General features: G+C 44.5%; 1 protein-coding gene across 1 annotated transcript in view; it reads left to right on the top strand.

The window, feature by feature from the left end:
- The first annotated feature begins 1,370 nt into the window (after positions 1-1,370).
- Positions 1,371-22,787, top strand: part of JMJD1C (jumonji domain containing 1C) — a 165,850-nt gene continuing 144,433 nt past the window's right edge. Inside the window, exon 1 of the mRNA XM_077350739.1 lies at positions 1,371-1,920. Coding sequence (XP_077206854.1) covers positions 1,774-1,920 — 147 coding nt within the window. The 5' untranslated portion in view covers positions 1,371-1,773. The remainder of the gene's footprint in view (positions 1,921-22,787) is intronic.

Here is a 22,787-nt window from a genome sequence, read left to right as displayed (position 1 = left end):
AGGACAGGCTGAACTATTTTTTGCATGACAGCTGTTTCCAGAAGAGTGGTGCTTGATTCTTCCGTGTGCCTTCCTTAGGCTGATGCAGCTCTTCCAACTGCAGCAGCCTCACAGCACAGTAACCATGGCAAGCCTGTGTTCAGCACACACGCACACAATTACTCTGGATAGGTAGAATTTTCCCTGGGTGGGTGTTTCATTCAGCAAGAGAGACAGTGACCTCAGCCGCTGTGAGTCATCCTGCAGAGATGCAAGGAAGAAAAGCACGGAAGAAAAACAAAACAAAAATATCCCAGACTAACCCCTGGATGGGCTCTCCTAGGCACAGGCACCGTCTGGAATGGAGACCTGGGGAGGGAGCAACAGCTTGGTGTGCAGTTTGGTCCCTTTTTACAAGCCCAACCCGAGCAAGAGCAATTAAACAGAGCCGACTAAACAAAACCCGCTCCCCGGCCGCCTTCCCTATCGCCACCACGCATTGCTGCCGAGCTCTCCTCATTGTAGTAGCACATTGCACAGCATGTTTACTACCGCGGCTTCTGCTGGGCTCGCCCGCGCCCGCCAGCCCCCGAAATGGGGGGAGGGAGAGAGAGAGAGGCGACAACACCCTACAAAGTAGGGAGAAGGGGGGAAATCTGTTCGTCGCTTTTGGTCTTTCCCTGCAAGAAGCCCCCCCCCCCCCAACACACATTCACTCTCTCTCTCTCCCTCCCTTCCCCCTCCCCGCTGCTCCAGCTGTTCGCTTCCTGTGGCGCCAGCAGGGCTCAAGGAAGGCTGAGGAAAGTGGAGGGAATGCTAGTGGGAAGCCAGGCTGTTTCATTTCTACAAAACGGCGGGGAGGGGGCTCGGGGGGCGCCGCGGCCTGCCCCCTCGCCCGCGGTGGCCTTTCCTAGGCAGGCCCCTTGCATTGCGACGCTGACACGGCGGCTGCTTCTCCCTCCCGGGAGGCAGCCAGGGCCAGCGTCCTCCTCCCTTTACGTCTCCTCAGACCCTCCCTACCTCCCCCCCCCCCCACATATGGGGACGAGGGCAACAAGGTCCCTCGCGGAGGAGGAGGAGGAGGAGGCGGCCGAAGCGGCCTCGGGGAGACCCCAGCAGGCCATTCGCCTCTCCCTCTGCTGCCGCTCCGCTCTCCTCGCCTCTCCTCTCAGGCGCGCGGACAGGCGGACGGACTCTTTCCCGAGCTGTGGCAGCTGTCTCCCGCTCCCCCCTCCTCCTCCTCCTCCTCCTCCTCTCCCTGCCCACCTTCCGACCAGCGCGTTTGTGTCTGGCGGAGGGAGACGGCGCGTTGTGCCGGTCTCCATGGCAGTGGGCTTGTGTGGGCGGAGTGGTCGGGGCCGCAGCGCGTCTCGGAGGGAGGGAGAGGGAGGGAGGAGGGAGCGCGCGGCTCCCCCGCCCCCTCCGCTTTCCCCTCCCTTCCGTGTGTTTGTGTCAGGCTGGTCGCGGCGGCGGCTGCCCGGGGGCGCCCGGCTCGGAGCGGCGGGCAGGGAGGACGAGGCGAGCTGAGGCGGCGGAGCGGACGCGGGGAGACCGCCACCGACAGAGAGAGAGAGAGAGAGAAAGAGAGCGAGCGAGAGGGAGGCGGGCAGGCAGGCAGGCAGGCAGGAAGAGGGCGAGAGGGAGGGGGCCCCCGCAGCCTGCCCTCCCCTCCCTGCCTCCCCCGCCCGCTTCGGCGTCTCCGGGCATGGGCGACCCGTAGAGGGACGCGAGCTCGGCGGTTGGCTGGCTGGCTGGCTGGCTGCTCGCTCGCTCGGTGCTTCGGCGGCGTCCGCCATGGCGGTGGTTGTGGAGTCGCGGCCGGAGCTGGTGGGGAAGCGGTTCCTGTGTGTCTGCGGGGACGAGCCGCCCGAGAAGGGGCGTTGGAGAGCGGGCGTGATCCGCACCGTGTCCCACCGGGACTCCCACAGCCCGGAATTGTCGGTAAGAGGCGGCGGGTCTCTCTTCCCCCTCCTCGGGGGGTCCCCCTCCCCCTCTCCTTTCCCAGCCTTGGAAACGTCTCCTGTTCAGAAGGCCCGTCGGGTAGGGAATAGAAAAAGGGGTGTGTGTGGGAGAGAGGGAGAGCGAGAGAGGCATTTTTCTCAAAACAGCCCCCCCTCTCCCTCCCCCCCTCCCACGGGCCCTTTCTGGTGGGTGTATTTAGGGAGGGGGTGGCGAGAAAGGGAGGTGGTAACACGACACTCCCCTCCTCTGTTCCTGGAGAAAGGGGGGGGAGAGGCGATGAGGGAGTTTAAACATGACACATCCGCTCTCATTTCCCCTTTCCTAGGCCCCGAAGAGAAGAGGGGGTCACGGCGGCGGGAGCAAAAAAAAATCTCCCCCCCCCCCCATCCGGATTCGCAGAGCGGGGCAGCGCCTGTTTCTGCTCCATGGGGTTTTTTTTGGGGGGGGGGCGTAAAAATGATCCTGAATGCAGCAGCAGCAGCAGCAGCCGCCGCCAACTGTTGGTGATTTGCCGGTGGGAGCCTTTAGGGAACGAGGGCTTGTGGGCTTCCCCCCCTCTTTTTTTTTTTCTTTTCTTTCACACACACCACACAGCACACAACACCCTCGCGCGTTCCTTTTGCTGATTCGCTCCCCTCAATATTAATGTGCGGGGACTGTGGATGTGCCTAGCATATGTGATAGAGGAAAGGAGCGTCTCAAGGCGTTGATTTGGAATCCATTGTGGAAAGTACAATTGCGGTGGCGCTCGTATTCCTTTTAAATGTTGTGTCGTTTAAAACAAAACAAAACACAAGGACAACAGGCGCTGTCATCTGGTAGCTGTAGGGGGATTCCCCCCCCCTTTAAGAAAACAAAGCCGCAGATTTGATTTACAACCAGGCTACAAATCGCGTCGAATTCTTGGTGATGATTTTTAAAAGCCATTGTGCTTCTAAAGCTTGTGTGTCTTGCTAATGTTTTTCTAATGAGTATAGGAATGCGTATGCGTGGGGGAGGGAAGGGAAGAGCCAGGATATACTCCGTGGTGGGAGGAGGAGAGGAGAAAGTGTCCAGGATTTCCTTGGCCGGTGTTATATGTACATTGTAGATGGAATTCTACTCTGTTAAGGATTTCAGCTTTATTATTTTGAATATCAGGACCTAGTTTTGTTATACACATGATGTATTTTGTTGTACACATCATACACAGATATGATCAATTTTGTGCATTGTTCTGTGGATACAAAACTGGCTTCTCAGTTCCCCCAGTTGTCCCCCAATTTGTTTTCTGATTGCTTTGTGCTGGTCCAAGGCATTGTTAGTAACAAATTGTTCAAGAATTTCCTCCTTTAGATTGATGGGGGGGGGGAATCACTGTTTTTTTTAGATATTAGAATTTATTTTGTTTCTATCAACATCCTACTCTTAATTGCATAGTTAGTGTGTAGTGTGTCTCTTCCCCTTTCACATGAAGGAATTCACTTTTGGGCTTGCATGTACATTTCCTCCCTTCAGCACTGTTTTTGTCTGGTTGTGTGTAATATGCACTTCTTAATTAGGAAATAGTCTGTTGGCCCTGACCTAAAACACATTTGGAGGAAGATGTTCCTTTCACACACACACCCTCTGTCAAAGTCTAGTAATGAAGGCAGAACAAAAATAGACTGAGAGGATCTTTGTTCATGGGATCTTTGTCTTATCATGATTTATTGCAAGGACCTTTCCAAAGAATAAAAATATTTCACCTTGCCATATACTCTCATATTGGTCTCAGTTCCTCATCAGTAGTGCGGCATCCTTTCATACATATCGAAAAGGTGTGAATTTGTCTTGCTGCAAGAGTTCATGGCTGTCTTATTGTTGTTTTTACTTGAAGAAAAGTATGTTGAAAAGAACAGTCATGTTCTGTTACTATAATAATGCATAAGGATAGCCTTATTCATGTTTGTCACCTAAGCTTGCTTTAGAAAGAGCTGTGCATTCCCACACATAACTGGTGCACTGGGGGGGATGCTAATTTTCTGAAGAAGGTTGTAAAAAGGGCTCCTGAACTTTCAAATAGTGTCAACATGGGGTTTGAAGGTGTCATCATAGTAATTGTTGACTAACAATCTGATACTACCAAATATTTTAAATTACCAAGGGTGTGTTGGTAGGAAAAAGATATTTAACTACTTTCTATAGATGGGTGACTGCAGTTGGGTCATAAAGGACCAAGTGGAAAGCCTTGGCTGCATTCTTGGGCATATTTACTGGACTGGCTAAACTGCTGCTTTTCTCAGCTGGTGTAACAAGGCAGACAGGTAAAAGAGCTCTATAATTCAAACTCCTGCCTCCTAGGGAATAAGCTGGTTTTAGAATACCTAGATTGTATGGTATCAGGGCTGTGGGGCCAAGATCACAAGTACAAATCTTGTAGACATAGTTAATGCTAATGAAAGAGCTCTGTTTCAGTTGCTGGAATGTAGAGGGGAGTTTCTTGGTCACTCCTGGCTTCTCTAGTGTTTGACTGCTGTTGTGGGTGGAGCATTTTTGCTAATCCTTGTAGGCTTCCATTCTTAGATTGTTTCTATGAATAGTTTCAAAGCCTGTTGCTGCTCAGAGTGAAAATAATTTTCTTTAAAAAAAATGTTTGTTCCTGTGCACAGAATTCTGATTAGAAACTGCTCAATGGTGTCAATTTCATGCTACCAGCTTTAAGCTACCAACATTTAAACAATGTTTCTAAAACTTTGGACCATTATTCTCTATGTTGTACCAGGAGGTCACTTGTAAAAATATTGTAAATACAGAGCATTCCCTTTAAAGGGGGGGGGGAGCTATTTTCATTTTCTCCATTTTCTGGTATTTTAATGAGACACTGCAGCAGTGTAGAAAGGAGGATGGCCAAACCAGCTGGCAGTGATTATTCTGTTGCTCGCATTCTCTGTCTGGAAAATAAGTGTGTTGCTTTTGCATTGCGCACTGCTTTCTCTGAACCAAAATGTGGATTATTTGGTTAGCTTTGGTTATATTTCAGCTTGTATTGTAATGCACACTATCCTCATAGTGAGTTCCTAGGACATGCATATGATACATGGCTTCATAAATGCAGACATTTTCTGTGAACTTCAGGACGGAATGTTAACTTTTGCCAGTAATACAGTTAATGATCTTTCAGACAAATTTAAATTTTCTTCCTCTGATCATTCCCATCTTTTCCTGGTCTTGGGAAATGGTGCCGTGACTTCTTTAGGACAGGGATTGGACTTGGCTAGTCAGATGCAGCTATAGGATCTGTGTTGACTTTCTTGGTGTACTACCATCTTAAAAATTGTAGTAGTAACTAACATATTGATTCAGTCACCCTCTTTATACCACATTAATACTGGCTGTTACTTTTTCTGCCTCCTATATTTAGAACTAAGGGTCTCTTTCTCCTTGCCATGATCATGTGAGTGGCTTTTAGATGCCCAGACTAACAAGGCAAGTATTAGGGGCAGAAAATGTATGTGCTGTGAAATTAGGACTGATGGTAGAATGAGGATCCCGGGATTACCTCTTAGGGTGAATTTTGTGTTTAGTACCTGTAAAGATAAATATGTTTTCAAATGTAATTTGTTAGTATTAAACAAGTTTTGGGAATACTATTAGTGACATTCGCTGAAGAAATCTAGCTTTTGCTATGACTCAGGCAAAATGTATTGCATAATAGAATTGAACTAATGACTTAACAGTTGAAACTCAAAAGTGTCAACAAATGAAAAATTCCTGTTTATCTCTTCTGTTACTTATAAACAGAGAATTGAGCCAGTCTCCAGATAATATGCTATAGGGGCAAGAGGTTTGCTTAAAACACATATGAGAGTGGTTATAGGTATTTTTCAAATAAAAAACAGAATACTTTAAACACGGAGTTGTATGTAGCTTGTAGAGAATTTGATGTTTTGTGATTTTGGATATTCGGTGCTACTTACAGCATAGTACCATTGAGATTACATGTCCAAATTTTATTGTGTGTGTGTTTTGGGAATCATCTTTTATTTCTGTCTACAGAACATGTGTATGTACGGCAAAATAAATGTGCAATTATTGCATTTGTCATGTACCTACAAATTTTGCATCCTTACTACAAAGCTGCTTTGTTTAATTCAGATTTTATTTCATGCTGCATTGTCATTCTCACTGGAAGAACATGTGAGCAGTTCTATAGAATTTCTTTCATTTTAGGTATTGTATTGTATTGGTACACTAGAATATGAAGAAACAATTTTCTGTGTGTGTTTGGAATTCTATATCAGAAGGAATACAAAATAAGGGATATTTATGATTGTGGGGTGCAGGCAAGCTGTAGAAAGTCTCTAAATTTCAGTCAGCAGCAGGAATCCTTATCCATTGTTCCTCTTAATATTTGTGAAACAGCCTGGGGGTGGAACGTGTCTGGCTGTCTGAGTTGGAATAGGGCCAATCAGGGTGTGGCCAGCAAAGCTGGATGCTTTCTGATTGGCCCTGCACCTACAGCTCCCTCCCTCCCTGGACGCTAGCCGTGTTCCTCTCAGACACTGCAGGAGCTAGCACATGAGAGAGAGAGAGAGAGAGACACTGCTAAGCCCTGATTACCTGCTATGGCTCCTGCTGCGACTGAGAGAGAGAGAGCCGCCCCAAACTTCAAACGTGCCCTGATTCCCTCCTATATCTCCTGCTGCAAGAGAGAGGGAGAGATCTGCACCTGCCAGTGTCCCTTGGGTCCTAGCGCCCATTGCATTGTAGCAATAGGCTTTCTTGCTAGTATATGCGTAAGTTTGTAATTTTTACTCCCTGATCAACAATAATGTAATTTATATTCCACACAGTAGGCACTATTAGGCTTTTATTGGTTTACCTTCTAAAATATTTTTGACTGTGTTGCTTTATACAAAGTTAAAACACATGATTGGTATCTGGTTTGGGGAATGATACAGCCATGAAATAAATATTCCTTGGTATTGTGCTGTGTAAGCAAGTTAGCTTACAAGCTACTAGGGAAGTTTAATTGGTGAGAAATTTGAGTTGATACGACCATGGTTTTCACCATTTTAGTTGAGAGTCACAGAAGCTGAACTCTGGTCCCTGCTCTGATGGTTTGTGATACTTCCATGTTGTATCTCACTTCATATATAGAACTGCATATCTGGATCATGCACCTATTCATGGACTGTTTTTCTGTTCACATAGTTAAAGTTCAGATTCCTCGAGAGGAAGATCTTTGTTAATTACAGGAGTTTGGATGATACCAATGCCAAGCTTTTTTGCTATGTGCAATTGGGTAATATTCTGCTTTTTTCATTCGTTTCTTACTTCTTAGTTTTCACATGCCAATTTTGCATAGGAATATACCTCTATATTTGTTGAATTAGTATATGCTCCCTACCATAATACATTGAAGTCTTGATGACTACCTGCATACTAAATGTTAAAGTTATCTGATATCTGAATACGTTTTAGCACTTTTATTTGATGCATACCTGCATTCTTTCTCTCCCTTTGCATAGCTGTCATATATTCTTCCTTGTACTTATCAATTTAACTTCATGACACAACCACATGTACTTACTACACATTTCTTCCATCAAACATGCCTTCTTATCACTTGACTGAGTGGCTGAAAAAGCAGGGCCAATCTAGAATGGCCTTAAACATAGTTTTTGTTTGTAGGTTGTTTTTAAGGGAGCAGGTAGTAGCTAGCTAGCTGCTTCCGTGTGTCTTGTTCACTGCTACTCCACTTGGATGCTAAATGGATAAATCCCAACATTCATTATGAAATGTATTCGCAACAAATACCAAGAAGCAAACCTTCATCATCATTCTACGTAACAGGTTTTTCCAGAAAAAAGTTGACATTAACAAGCTTACTTATACTTATTACTAAAATATGCCATTTTTCATATCTGACATATGAAATATTAACATAACTAAATATTAACATTTTAACTTAGTACTTCTACTGCTTCTAATAATTGCCCTTAGAAACCTGTGGTAGTTGAAGAGCCAGCATGGTGTGCAGTGGAGTACTTGATTATGGTATCACACCAAAGCAAACACTGAAAACATTATAGTAAATACTCAGTAAAACTTACCACTAGCATTAAAAAAAGAAAAAAGAAATAAGTTGTTAGCAGTTGGTAAGGAAAATTGAGAATAAAAATTTTAAAAAGTAGGTTAGGACTAAAATATAAATTATGTTAATAATAGGGTGGAAATAACCATGCCCAATTTAATGGGGCTTAAAAAGAATACAGGTAGATGTTCTCTGTTCTCAGTTAACAAGGCATGCCAGCATGGTGTAGTGAATAGAGATGCTGGATGAAGATCTGAGTTCAAATACCAAGGTTTGAATACCCACTCTGCATTGGGAAATCGCTGGGTGACTTTTGGACAGTCATATATTCTTACATACCTAGCTCACAGAGTAGTAGTTGTGAGAGTAAAATGAAGGAGGCAGAATGATGTTGTAAGCTGCTTTGGTTCCCCAGTGGAGGAAATGACAGCGCACAAATAATTAATGGATGATTTTCAAGATCCTCTCATTGCATGCTAAAACTGTGGAGCCTGCTGCTATAACATGATACAGGTATATTGTAGTTCATCCAGTTTGCATTAGAGATCAACATACTGCTGGATTTGGACATATTTTCATCAATTTATTGTATCTCCATGAAGACTTTGGCATCTTACGAGACAAATATTGTGGTACTCCAAAGAGTGCTTTGTTGTGGCATTAATGGCTTTGTATCCTATGCTTGGATGGCCGAGTAAAAACTGCACAATCCATTTAGACACATAATTAAAATAAACTAAAGCATAAGTAGTGTAATAAACTTTGTCAATAAATAAGAATATGCTGCTTAAATTAAATTACCTTCTATAAAGTACTTCACTACCCCAGTTGAAAATTAAAATTTAAAAGTAATTCTGCCATGTTTGTGAAACGCATCCAAAAAGGTTGCTTTCCCTTTCTTCTACCGTAAGACACTATTTCACATGTAACACCTTACGTTATTCTTCTCATACAGTCTATTTTAATTTTTTTATTTCTGTTTTAAAAAAGAGAAGAAACGAAGGGAAAAGCTCTAAATCTAGCAACTATTTCCAAGTATCTAAAAAAGTCCATATGCAAGTGCTGTCTGTGTGCAGTACAATGTGTGGAATTCAATATATGCTGAAGTACATTGCGCCTTAACGAAGAATAGTAGAGAAGAGGTTGTGGGAGATAAGTATGCGCAAGAGCTAGGTATGCTGTTGATTTCGGGGTAGTGCTAGAGATGGGAACTGAAAGCTTGCACTGTATGTTGATATTGCAGAGAATCGTGGTTGGTCTTAGACTTTCACTGTGTGCGTGCAGTAAAAGGCAGTGATGGGTAGCAGGGTGGACAAACGCAATATCACATGTGCTTACTTATTCTTATAGCTTGAGAAATAGCCTTAAAAATTGGGACATCCTGGAATGGTGGAAGAAAGGATTAGATTCTTGAAGAGCAGAGAGGAGGCATGGAACTGCAAAACTGAAGATTCACAAAAAGTTTTTAAAGCAGGAAGAACTGTGTGCTATTGGCAAGAAGGCAATTGATGAATAAGGGAACTTTGGAAGGCATGGGGATTGTAGGTCAAGAATACTGAAGAAATTATTGTGATAGGGGATGCGAGTTTCATGCTGATGCAGCCAAAGATGTTAAATTTCTGGAAATTTTGATGCTACTAGAGGGGGGATCACATACCCCCTGCATTTATTTTGGAAAATGGAAAAAAATTGGGGGGGGGGAGACTTGAAATTTTGTGATATTTTCCTATTAAATGTCAACATTACTACTTTAACAACATAAATTGCATAGTTTATAACAGCTCATCACTCAGTTTTATTTGTTATATATTTATAGAACTTAAAGATCCAGGAGGACGTCTCGATGGGTGTTTCCCACCATTTTTAACAAGGAGGCATGGCTTAAATTCTATTTCCTATCCTGCGCAGCAGGAGACTCCTTGCTCCAGTCTTCTTTCTGCCTATCAGGAGTGACAGGGCTCACAAACCTCTCCCACTTATTTTTCCATTCGAATTAGACGAGTTATTAGTGTTGTTAGAGAAGGCATGGCAACCAGAAGGGAGGAGAAATTTCTTTCTGAAGAGGATGTCGCAGCACATGTGCTGGAAGGAAATGAGGGACACACTGCGACCGTTCAGCTCCCGGGGCCGGCAGGTGCGCCTGGGAAGGCCGTCCCGCGTCTGGTCGGAGCGGGGGAGCTGGACTGCACTTCAAAGAGCACTAGAAAATCGGCAGCAGCTGCGGCAGAGAGCACCCCCCCAATGCGGCTGGAAATGGCAGCGGCCATTTTCCTGCTGAAAAAGAAGCAGCTCAGCAGGCTTCCCAGGCAACCAGAACAACCCCTACTGGTTCTGGTGCAGCGGCGCAGGACACAGTAAGTCCTCTGACTAGACTAGAACCAATCCATTTCCAGTCAACACCATCCCATATGGAGGGCTCTGGGAAATAGGAGAAAGGGGCGTTTGGATTTTTCTCCTTCTCCCCCTCATTCCAGGGGTTATGACTTGGATGATCTCACTCCAGGCGCTCATGGCCCACTAAGGCAGCAAGGAAGAGGAGCTATCCCCAAGACATGGTCTCACAGCATTACCTCTGATTCAGATTTTAATTCTAATCCTAGACAGGACATGGCCTTTCTTATTGTTGAAGAAATGGAGGTTGATATTGAACTCCCAGAACCTTCAAAACATATCTTTAAGTTGGAAGATTATTCTTCCCTGTTAGATAAGACACTAGCTGCCCTTGATTTAAAGCCAAACCCTCTTGAGTAGCGATCCCCAACCTGTGGGCCGCTGACCACATGTGGTCCTTCGACTAATTGGAGGTGGGCCGCGAAGGACGCCTTCTCCCCCCCCCCCCCCCCGGCCCTTTACAACACACTTCGGGTGCCATTGTCTCCCATCACTTCCAGATGGGACTATCTCGTTGCAGAGAAACAAACTCAGGGTTCCCATTGATTTGATGTTGTCATGAGTTAAAGTTTCTATGAAAATAAAATGTTCCTTATGTTCATTGTTGTGGTGTGTCTGTATCTTATTTTGAAGGGATGTTTAAACATTACCATAGCGATCAGAGTGTTAGGGCAGTGGTTGAGAGTAGAGGAGTAAACTACCCCCCCTCCACCGGGCCTCAGTAAAAGGCGTTGAGTGGTCCCCGGTGATAAAAAGGTTGGGGACCACTGCTCTGGAGGACTCAGAGGAAGGGCTGAGCAGATCAAAAAGACCATTAGGGAATTCTGAGTTTTTTCCACCAGAGGATTACTCTCTCAGAATATTTCCCTTTCCTGATCGCTTTGGGGGGAAAAATAAAAAAATTGGGTCAAGCCTATGGCAAATAAACAATTCCCATCTTATGATAAAAAGTTTTAAGTGTTTCCTGACTACGCTGAACGTTTTTTGCAGGTTCCAGACGTGGTTGCAGCAGTAGTGGCCTTACAAGCACCTGGTCTGCTCTCAGAAGACGGGGAAGGCTCCACAAAGGATCCCATGGACAAGAAAGCAGATTTTGCTCTACACAAGGCCCATGAGGCTGCAGCAATGGCGCTGCGAGCATCTTCAGTGTCTTCAATTGTGATGAGAGCCACGATAGTGTGGGCTAGGAAGATGGTCCAACTTTTGGGGGTCAAGGATAAGTGCCTTCTCGAGGGAGCCAATAGAATGCTGCAGCAAGTGTCACTTGCTGCTGATGCTACTCTGGACGCAGCAATTTTTAATGCCTGCACCATAGCTTCTGCCTCTGCAGCCCGCAGGGTACTTTGGCTTAGGGCATGGCAAGCAGATGTCAGGTCTGAGGCGATTGTCACTGCCTATCAATTTCATGGGGTGAAATTATTTGGAGAATCTCTAGACAAGGTCTTAACTGACTCAAAGGAGAAGAATGATCGCAGATCAGGAGGTTTATCTCCATATGCCTATAAATCACTTGCACAAGCAATTTCTCAGGTTTTGTGTAGAAGACCAACATTATCAGTTCCGGGCATTACCTTTTGGTCTGTCATCGGCTCCCCGAGTATTCTCAAAGGTCCTCATAAATCCCATAGTCTTCCTGAGGAACCTCAAGGTGCATGTGCTCCCATACCTGGGCTACCTGTTGATTAGATCTCCATCACAGGAGGTGGCAACCACCTGGTGGTAGAAACCCTCCAGAAGTTTGGGTTTATAATCAATTTCCAGAAGAGCTCTCTATCACCTTTACAGAGGATGGAGCATTTAGGTGTGCTGATAGACACGCAAGCAGGAGCACTCTTCACTACAGAAACGAGAATTCAGAAGATACAGGACCTAGCAACACAGGTCACCAACGAAGACTGTTCCCTACTCATGACTCTAGCAAGACTGATGGGCCTATTCATCCCTTGCCTGGACATGGACCATTGGGCCAGGCTTCATTCAAGGGAGCTACAAGTCTTCTTGTGTTCCCATCACGTGAGCATCGTGCGCCAGAAACACATCCTGCTACAGTTGCCCTCTCGGGCTCGGGACAGTCTGTATTGGTGGATCCAAACAGACAACCTTTCCAAAGGAAAGAAGTTTATTCTTCTGAAGGAAGAGGAAATCTTCACGGATGCAAGCCTAACCGGATGGGGCACCACATCCAGGACCGACCTGATTCAAGGGCGTTGGTCACCCCACGAGAGTCATCTCCCCATAAATGTTTTGGCGATGAGGGCAGTGTTCTTAACTCTCTCGAAGTTGAAGTTATCTCTGCTGAACAAGGCCGTCTTAATAAGGACAAACAACATAGGCACGTGTGCATATATATAAACCACCATGGGGACTCTCGGTCCTTTCAGATGCACAAAGAGGCGCTGAAGGTTCTTCACTTTGCAGAATGTCATCTGGTATCTCTACGGGCGGAGCACATTCAGGGAGTAGAAAACTGTAAAGCAGATTTGCTAAGCAGGTCTACTCTCTCAGAGACAGAATGGTTACTCAAGAGATCAGTGTTCCTGAGCATCATGGAAAGATTTGGAGTCCCAGTAGTGGATCTTTTTGCATCTCACCTAAACCATCAGGTACCATGATTCTTCTCCCGATATCTACATCATCAAGCGGGGCAATGGATGCCTTGGCCGGAGGGGCTTCTACGCGCATTCCCACATGTCCCAATAATTCTACGGCTTCTACAAAAGATAAGGGCACTCAATGCTGATTTGATACTGGTGGTCCCGGTGTGGCCAAGAAGACTGTGGTTTTCCACAATTATGCAGATGGCGATCATCGATCCCTTTCACCTACCTTCGGTGCCAGATCTATTGCAGCAGGGTCCAATCTGGCATCCGGATTCTGGATAGTGCCACTTGGCCGCTTGGAGGCTGAAAGGCAGCACTATGTGAAGAAGGGATATGACACAAAGGTGACCGATACCATGTTGGCGGCAAGGAAGGCATCCACAAACCGCATCTATGAGTATACGTGGAGGGTCTTCAGGGGCTGGTGCAGAAGGAAGAAACTTCCATTATACTCACCTACCATAGGTAATATTTTGGCCTTCTTACAAGATGGAGCTGACCAGGGTCTCAAGGCAGCTACGCTGAGGAGACAGGTGGCAGTGATAGCTACCATCATCCCAACAATTACAGGGAAGAAGTTATCACATCATCCCCACGTAATCCAGTTTCTGAAGGGAGCCTCAGTGCTTGGGCCTCCGATACGTCATAGATTCCCTACACGAAAACTCAACCTGGTTCTCAATGCGTTGACTAAACATCCCTTTGAACCAATAGCTGAAATAAACTTGATGTTTCTTAGGATGAAGGTTTTATTCTTGGTTGCAGTTACTTTGGCCAGAAGAGTTGGAGGCTCTCTCATCCAATCCAAAATTGTACACGTTCCTTAGGGATAACGTCACACTTTGACTGGACCTGGCCTTCGTGCCCAAGATCAACTCTAGCTTTCATAGGCTTCGGGAGATTCACTTACCATCCTTTTTTCCTGACCCAAAGCGTCCTTTTGAACGGATTTGGCATACTTTGGACATATGGAGGGCTCTGAAGGCATTTTTGATTAGGACAGCCGAGTTTAGAAAACAGAACTGATCTTCATATCAATCACAAATCCAAACAAGGGTAATAGGATGTCCAAATCCTCAATCAGCAAGTGTCTGAATGACTGCATTGTGGAAGCTTACAAGGCCTCGGGAGTCCAAGTTCCACAAGGAATAGTGGTGCACTCGGTGCACAGTGCGGCAACTACGGCAGCATCTCTTAATCATGTGCCAGTGGAAGAAATCTGCAAGGCTGCCACTTGGTCTTCGGTTTCCACTTTTACAAGACACTACAAGATAGACCGTTTTGTTCCACTTACGCTGTCTTTGGGCAAGCGGTTCTACAGGAGGTCATCTCATTGTGAGCAACTTCCCACCCTGGGGACACTGCTCAGGGAGGTCCTAAGATGTCTTCCGTCTCTGGGGAGATCGACCAGTGGTCTTACCTGTGAGGGGTCATTCTCCCCAGAGGTATAGGAAGACATCTTCATCCCCCCCTAGAAGTTGCAAGTTGTTATTCTCTCTATTACTGTTGGCCTGTTAGCACCTTTTACTGTTTTCTGTTCCCTTTCCTATTTTTCACTTGAGTTTAGGGTGATGATCTGAGGGGCAAATACAGTGATCTAGCGGTGGAAGTCTCGAACTGGAGCAGAGAGGCACGCCCACTAAGGAAGAAGGGGGGGGGAGTGAGCCTGCCTCCCTGAACCGGAGAATGGAACAACCCAAGATGTCTTCCTATACCACTGGGGAGAATGACCCCTCACAGGTAAGGCCACTGGTCGTTTTAAAGTTGTAGTTTGTTAGGTTTAATAGGAGTCCCAGAAGAACATAGAAAATGGTGCCTGCCATTTTAGGCATTTCAAGTTACCGCTCCAGGTGCTCCATTGCGATGGCGAGTTGAGAGGAGCATTCAGAAGGCTCTTGGTCCAGTGATGACCCTCTGGCCCCCATCATGCTGATCTGACATGGCTGACAGTGGTCTGTTCTGGGCTGTTGTTGCTGCTGGGGCTGAGAGTGATGCCAAGCACAGGAACATGCTGCTCACTAAGAAGCTCTCACTAAGAGTCTCTGACCAGGCTTCCAATGTGACTCAGAAGGAGGTAGCAGCTGCTTCTTTGGGCAGCATCGGTGGCCATTTTGAGAGCACGCAGTGGCCGCAGATCATCAGATAAGGACAGAAACCTCCAGTTCCAAGGAGCACAGACCCCACCCCGGGGCGGAGGGAAGCAACAACCCCACTTTCTCCAGATTTCTTTAAATTGTTTAAAGCGGACATGAGGGAAAGAGATGGAATGTAACAGCTTACAAGGAGAGGGGCCTCCTTTTCGGCCCACTAAGGCTGGCCGAAAAAGTATCAGAGTCAAGTCCCAACAGATGTAATTCCTCTGATGAAGAGTCACTAAGTTCCAAGGATGAAGAAGTAGATCCTATAAATGTTTCTGCTCAATTGGAGCGTTTTTACAAAGGGGAAGACCTACATTACATGTTAACTAAGACAGTGGGGGCACTGGATTTGAATGAATCTGTTTGTGAGGATGAACAGGCAGACTCTAAAAAGAAGCCTAATGGTTCTGAGGGAATATTTCCAAAGACATGTCTTTCACAAGAATTATTTCCCTTACCTGAGGTATTTGAAAATAAGATTAGAGCTGAATAGAAGAGACCACTGGTAAATAAACAAGTGCCCTCCTTTATTAAAAACAAACAAAACAAAACAAAAAATTTCTTACTACATTAAGGGGAGTCACCTGTAAATTCTACTTATATGCCCATGGCTGCAAGGGGTGGTCTTGTACTGGAGGATGGAGAGGGATACCTGCAGGAAGCCACGGATAAGAACGCAGAGATTGCTATCCATCACACTCACAAAACAGTAGTTATGACAATCGAAGCTTCTTTGGTGGCATCCATCATGAATATTTATTTATATATATTTATTATATATTTCTATCCCACCACACCCACGGAGGCTCGTGGCAGCTAGAGCTGGAATACCTTGGTACAGAAATCTGCTCGAGTTCATGCATGAAAAGGATTTAAAAAGTGGTGGAAGGTGTTACTAGAGTGTTAAAGTTCTTTTGTCAGAAGACACCGCACTTGTTGCATTATTTTTTGCTGCTAGAGCCCTTGCTTCAAATTCAGTTACAAGCTGGCTTCTTTGGCATAAGGCCTGGCTGGCTGATTACCAGTCCAAGACTATAGTTATGGCACACCATTTTGTGTGTGTGTGTGTGTTTGTGGTGGGGAATTGGGGAACATTTGGATAATGTTTTGATAAGAAAAAAATGATGCTGTGTCAGGTCCACCAAGAACGTTCTTCATTTAGAACCCAACACAAGTTGCCCAGGTTTAAATTCAACAACAGAAGGGGCATGTAGAATAGTAATTTTTATTACTCAGGTCACAGGGGACTACAATAACAAAACTAGCAGATCCTCCAACAGTCCAGGTAGATCAGATTGAAAGCAAAAATCTCCTAAAGCATGATTCAGAGCCAATCCCTGTGGGGGGGAGACTTTTAAAACTTGCTCCCCGTTGGAACCTTCCCAATATAGATGCATGGGCAAAAGACACAGTCTCAAAACGGTTACAAACTAGATTTTTAAAAAAACACACCAAATCGATTTCTCCACTTCCCAAAATTAAAATATCCAGAAAAAAGATGAAGGAACCAAGCAGCAATAGGTCATCTGCTCTCCATAAACACCAGTTCCTCAGCAAGACCAAGGGAAAGGAATATATTCCATTTTATTTATGGTCCCAAAAGGAAACAAGGACTGGAGCACCATCGTAGATTTGAAATTCCTGAATCATTTCCTAAGGTTTCGCCATTTCTGAATGGAAATACTGAAATCAGTAGCGGAGACCCTGCAGCCAGGGAACTACTTGATGTTCCTGGAACTCCAGGGACTTTAGCTACATATCCCAATATTTACACCTCACTGGGCGAGAAGGAAGAAAGTGAATTATGTGAGGGCATCTGGGGCTTACGTCCTAGAATTTCTACAGGATGGTAGAGACCAGGGCTGCAGGGCAGCTACACTAAAAAGACAAGTGGCAGCTCTGGCTTCCGTACTTTCTTCCATAGAGGGATTTCCTCTGTATAGACACCCTCATATAGTTTGTTTTTTGAAAGGAGCTGTACACATGGACCCTCCCGTTGTTCTTAGGCTTTCTTCTTGGAAGCCTAATCTAGTTTTGACAACATTGACAAAGGCTCCATCTGAAACAGTAGATGAGATCAGCATTCAGTTCCTAAGAATGAAGACACTGTTTTTAGTGGCTATCACTTCAGCATGAAGAGTGTCAGAATTGGGAGTGCTATCTTGTATATTGTAACCCGCCACGAACCGTCGTGGGAGTGGCAGGCTAAAAATTAAATAAATCAAATCAAAATCAAATCTTATAAAGTACTATTGTCAGTTCCACAGGGATAAAGTATTCCTCTGGACAGATTCCATCTTTAATCCTAAGGTGTCATCTGCTTTTCATCATAGCCAAGAAATAGTCTTACCAGATTTTTGTCCTAACTCCAAGTATCCTAAGGAACACCTGTAGTACAACATAGATGTTAGAAGAGCCTTAAAGTCTTCTTGGTAAGAGATCAGGAACTTAGAATTTCAGATTCCTTGTTTATGTGACCCAACATAACTTAGGGCAGCATATGTCCAATGCCTCAATCAGCAGGACACTCAAGGCATGCATTATAGACTCATACAAAGGCGAGGGGGTTTCCATTCCAATAGGCATAATAGCGTGCTCAGTCAGAAGTTCAGCTACTGATGCAGTTCTGGCTAGGGGAGTATCTGCAGAGATGATTTGCAGAATGGGTACCTAGTCTAATATTTCTACCTTTATTACACATAAATTGCATACACTGAGCTCAGCTGGGGCAGCATTTGGCCAATACGTTTTGCAGCACGTGATCGAGAAGGGCTAATCTGATGCTCCCACCCTTATGGGGACTGCTCTTCCATGTCCATTCCTGCATGGTGATATTCCCTCTCTCTCCAGTTGTCCTCCTGCCTTTGAAAAAGGGAGTCAGTGTTTTCTGCCTTAGGGGTTTTTTTTTCTATCTTACCTTCCCTTGTTCCTGTCCTCCCCTTTGGTCTTTCCTAGTTCTTTCACCTTTTTTATCAGTTGGGATTGGGGGGGGGAGTGAGTGAGGGGTTTGTTTTAAAGGGAAACTTTTTTCCTTTGACACACAGACAGTGCCATAATGGACATTTTAGTTGCTTTTTTGACAGTTTATTTCAACCATCTCTCACTTTACTATGGAGGCCTCGCCTGCGGAGATGGTTTTCTTTCTGAAGAAGATCTGGCTCGGCAGATCAAAAGGCAATGGGCCCAGTGGGTGAAGCCCCGTGCAGGGCCACCCTGACTGACAGCCCCTGAGCAGTCACGGAGGCTTGAGATGCCTGAGTAGTCTACACCTCACCACAGCCGTGTCAATCACCAGGGGGCTTCTATTGAACGGCCAGTCCATCCTGATGGCCTTTTTCTGGGCTGTTCTATTTCACTCTCATTTGTAGCGCAAGCTATTGGAGAGGCACAGTTTGGTTCCATAAAGGGAACTGAATCAATATTGGCAGAGCCTAGCAAACAGGCCTGCCATAATACTACTGTAGACAATTTGCTTGACCCCAAACTGCTATGGGCAATCAGAGATGAGTTGGTATCCTTTTGTCAGCAAAGTGGGCCTCTCTCAGAGCTTGCTCCCCACACCCATCTTATTTTGACAGACAGGAGTTTGTGGAAGATTTTCACCAGTCTCACTCCTACCGATAGCCCACCGAGGCAGGGCAAAATGAGGGGTGCTCCTGTTTCAACACATGGGGAGGCCGGTGCTAGGGAAAAAGACGATTTTCTGTCAGAACCAGCAGAGGAAGTACAGGTTCCCGACCAATCAGTAAGGTTCTTTAAGCAAGATAACTCCAGGGGTTGCAAACACAGCAGAAGCCAAAAGCAGAATACAGGATGATCTTGACAGGCTGCAAAACTTGGCTAAATGATTGAAAGAGCAGATTTATCCACCCCCTTGAATTTTTACTCAGAATTGCTGAAAATACTACTTGCCACAATGAAATGTCTCAGTGCTCTGATGACCAGGCCTGAAATTCATTGAGCTCTGCTCTAACACCATAGGAAACACTTACGTGAGGACTAATATGAAATTGGATTATGAGCATTAGATAGGCATTTTATGAGGCTATTAATTATTCAGACATGGTGATCAGATTATATTTTGTAGTGGTATACATTAAGCCTAATGCTCAAGCAAACATGTATGTTTAAAAAGAACTTCTGTTCCTGCTTTGTATTCCAGCCACTGTGACTATAATAGGAACTAAAGTCTATAATAAGCATAAACATACATAGCTATTAGAGCAGTGGTTTTTAAACTTTCCCTCTGTCGGGAACTATATGCTGACTAGTCTTCTGAGGAACAGCTATGTTTTATAGAGCATAGTTCAGTAGTTTTGATTCAGACTGTTTGTGGTCCAGGCCTACTAGAGCTTATTGTTGCTGTTTATAAATTGATAAAACACCTTAATGCTTTCCTTGAGTTGTTCATTGCAGCAGAGGTTCATGGTAGTGAGAAAGTCAACTTTCAATGAGACGTGTGCCATTACTGCAGCCTTTCTCAACCTATTGACCATGGAGGCACACCTGAAAAATTTTCCAGACTTTGAGGCATACCAGAAGTGATGTTGGCTGGACACACTTCCTTGTCATGTCCCCCAGAAGTGACATGCCACCTAGAATCCTGGTAAATTTCAAACTTTTTTTTTTTTTTTGAAAAACCCTATTTTAAAAGGCCCTCAGAGCCAGGCCCCTTTCCCTGCCATCCAAGGTCTGAAGCTTGCCAGGGGCATTCTGTGGCCTGGTGCCTGACTGCAGGGGAGTATAGTCTGGGGAATGCCCGTCTCCCTGCCCCCCAAGACCCAGACATCACAGAAGGCCCCTCTACCACCCCTAAGTTAAAACAAAGCTCTCCCAAAAGACACCCCCAACCTAAAGGAAGGATTCCCCTTGCTCAACTCCCTCCACCACTAACAATACAGGTCAACAAAGTGGTAGGAACCTCAACGTGCAAATGTTTGACAAACCGGGGTCCCTTCTCTTCCCATCCCTTGCAGGCCCACCATTGGCTACTTTGGGACCTGCCAGATAAAGGAGTTAATTTTTAAAAAATGTTAGATCTACTTGCTGTGGCACACCTCAGGGGCACCAACAGCACACCAATGTGCCATGGCACACTGGTTGAGGATCCCTGCATTACCAACTCCCTCATAGAGGAACCCCAGATTAGGCTCTGAGAAGTCCAAGTATTTCCTGGAACATAACTTGAAAACCAATTGTTAGATGATTTTCTAGAGCAGCTGATGAAAAAAGATATTACAGTATAATTTCCTTGTCTTGGAGAGAAGTAACAAGACAAACTGAATAGATGTTATAAAAGTACCACATAATCTTCTGGAATAATTTCTTTTACACATGAGTTCAAGAACTTCATAGTGGTGCCTCTTCAGCCATTTTAGCACAACTGTTGAATTCAACTGCCTCAAAGTCTCATTGGGTAGCATAGCTATTTTATTAGCCTTTTCCAGTGGGACTCTGAACTTGGAAAAGAATGTGTCTGCTGTTCATGTTACATCTACCTGTAATTTTAATAGTAGTTGCTTGTCAGTTTTTGATTAAAAACAGAATCATTAAATTTAGCAGGATCAAACAAAATCTAGCAGGCATGCAGGTAGAGACTACAGGAATAAGATTCTGGGCCTGTGCCAGGATAGAATTGGGCAAGACGGTCAGCATGTGGTTGGTCCAGTGATAGAGAAAATGGTGAAACTCTTTAGCAGGCACTGGAGTTTACTGAATTCTCAGAACCCAGTACTTGATATCTACCAGAATATTGTTTCACTGATTCTACCATTAGTGAATAGCAAAATAAATATCTTCAGCTACCCTATCAGCAATAAGGCATTAAATATTCATTTTCAGTCTTGTTGTACAGCCCCACATTGGGACTGTGCAAGCGCAGGCCAGCCGCAGAAGTCTTTTCCAACTTTAGTGCTATAGGGGGCGCTACCGACCCCACACGGTGCACATGCATGTGGTTTCCCACCGGAACATGCACATGATAAGGGCAGAGCGTCCCCTATTCCCTCAGTTCCTTTTTTGTCACTTTGGAGTAAAGCGTTGGCAGATCTTAAAAGCCTCCATATTGTGTGCCTCACCAAGGCAGACAGAAATCGTGGTCTGTGGGATCTTCATCCCGCAGCGAAAGCATTTTTTGAATATGGCCTTTGAAGGCTATTATCAAAAGAACGAAGAGCTGCTGAAGATCGACTGTTCTTTGTGGCGGCAAAAAAAGAACAGAGGGAAGAGGGAGTGCTCCGCCCATATCACATGTGCATTCTGGCAGGAAACTGCACGCATGCACACCGTGTCGGGATTGTGGCATCCCCTATTAGGCTAAAGCTGGAAAAGGCTTCCACGGTTGGCCTGTGCGGTCCCAATGTGTATCCCTAGGATTATCCCCTAGTAATTATCTCTAGGAATTATGTGATAGAAAGAGTACATGCATGATTTATTGATACGTAAAGTGGAGGGCTAAAATTACAAATACATAAAATAATCCAAGCAAGAATGTATGCATTCACCTGATTGACTTTGCTGGTTAAATTAAAATAAAAGCTAATTTTTTAACATACAGATCTCTCGCAAGGTGGAAGGGATATTCTAATGGGCAGTCTGATATGAAACATGTAAAGCAAGCTTTACTTACTTCTATGAGTGAGAGTTAAAGCCTATTGAAACAGTAGATCGTCATGTCCATGATGTGTCCTGCATAGTTCTTTGGATGTGCTAAAATTAGTGTGTCAATAATTTTTATTATCTACTTTTTCTCCTCAAATTTATACAGTGTTAGAGAAGTTCATATTTCATTGGCATTAAATTTAAGTATTATTCCAATGAAAATAATTTCTGAATAAAGATTGTGTGAATACAATATTTAAATACCACTCAATTCCACCCCCCCCCCCAAGTCAAAAGTTCACTTCTGAGTATTGGTTTTGGAAGAAAAAATTAACGGGAGGCACATTGTTTTATACAAGTATCAATAAAAATGCCAGATCATGTCTTTATATGTATGATTTTCCACCATATTTCCTGATTTAATTTTTTTCTCTCCAGAAAACTCTGTGGGCACACTGTTTACTGTTGTGTGGTCTCTAAAGCAGAAGACATTCAAGTGGTGGTGCATCCTATGGGGTTCCGCTCCCTTTATTTGATGGATGGCTCCTTTTATTGGTTGCTGTTATTAGGCACAATCCTCCTATCTATCTCCCCTTCAGTTTATTTTAGTTAGTTGTCTAACAGTGTTTAAACCAAAAGATGTGACATCTGTTCAGAGGGAATGTATGCATACTTTGAAAGTAATCTTGGGAGAAAAAACAAATGGAAACTTTTTTCTTTATGCCACTAAAATCATGAGTAAAAATCACAAAAGGAGCAATCATGTCTTCTTAAGGCTTTATATACATTGTAGTGTGATTATAAGGTGGGAGGGTTAGTTGTGTTTTGATTTCTGCCTATTATTTCTGACATGTGAAAGAGATCTGTAAACAAAGGGAGAGTTAACAGATTTCTATATTAAAGCATTAAGCTTGCAAGTTTTTTTAAGCTTACATTGTGGGAGTGGTTTAATCTGGCTAATTGTTCTTTGGTCACAAATGCACATTTTTAGTAATTTCTGCTGTTCCTTTTTAATGGATAGGTCATAGGTTGGTGAGATTTTTCACGAATTTGAAATAC

This window comes from Paroedura picta, chromosome 8 (assembly GCF_049243985.1).
Source record: "Paroedura picta isolate Pp20150507F chromosome 8, Ppicta_v3.0, whole genome shotgun sequence".
Classification (NCBI taxonomy): domain Eukaryota; kingdom Metazoa; phylum Chordata; class Lepidosauria; order Squamata; family Gekkonidae; genus Paroedura; species Paroedura picta.
The sequence above is the reverse complement of the archived record's forward strand: the minus strand, read 5'-3'. Positions and strand labels throughout refer to the sequence as shown.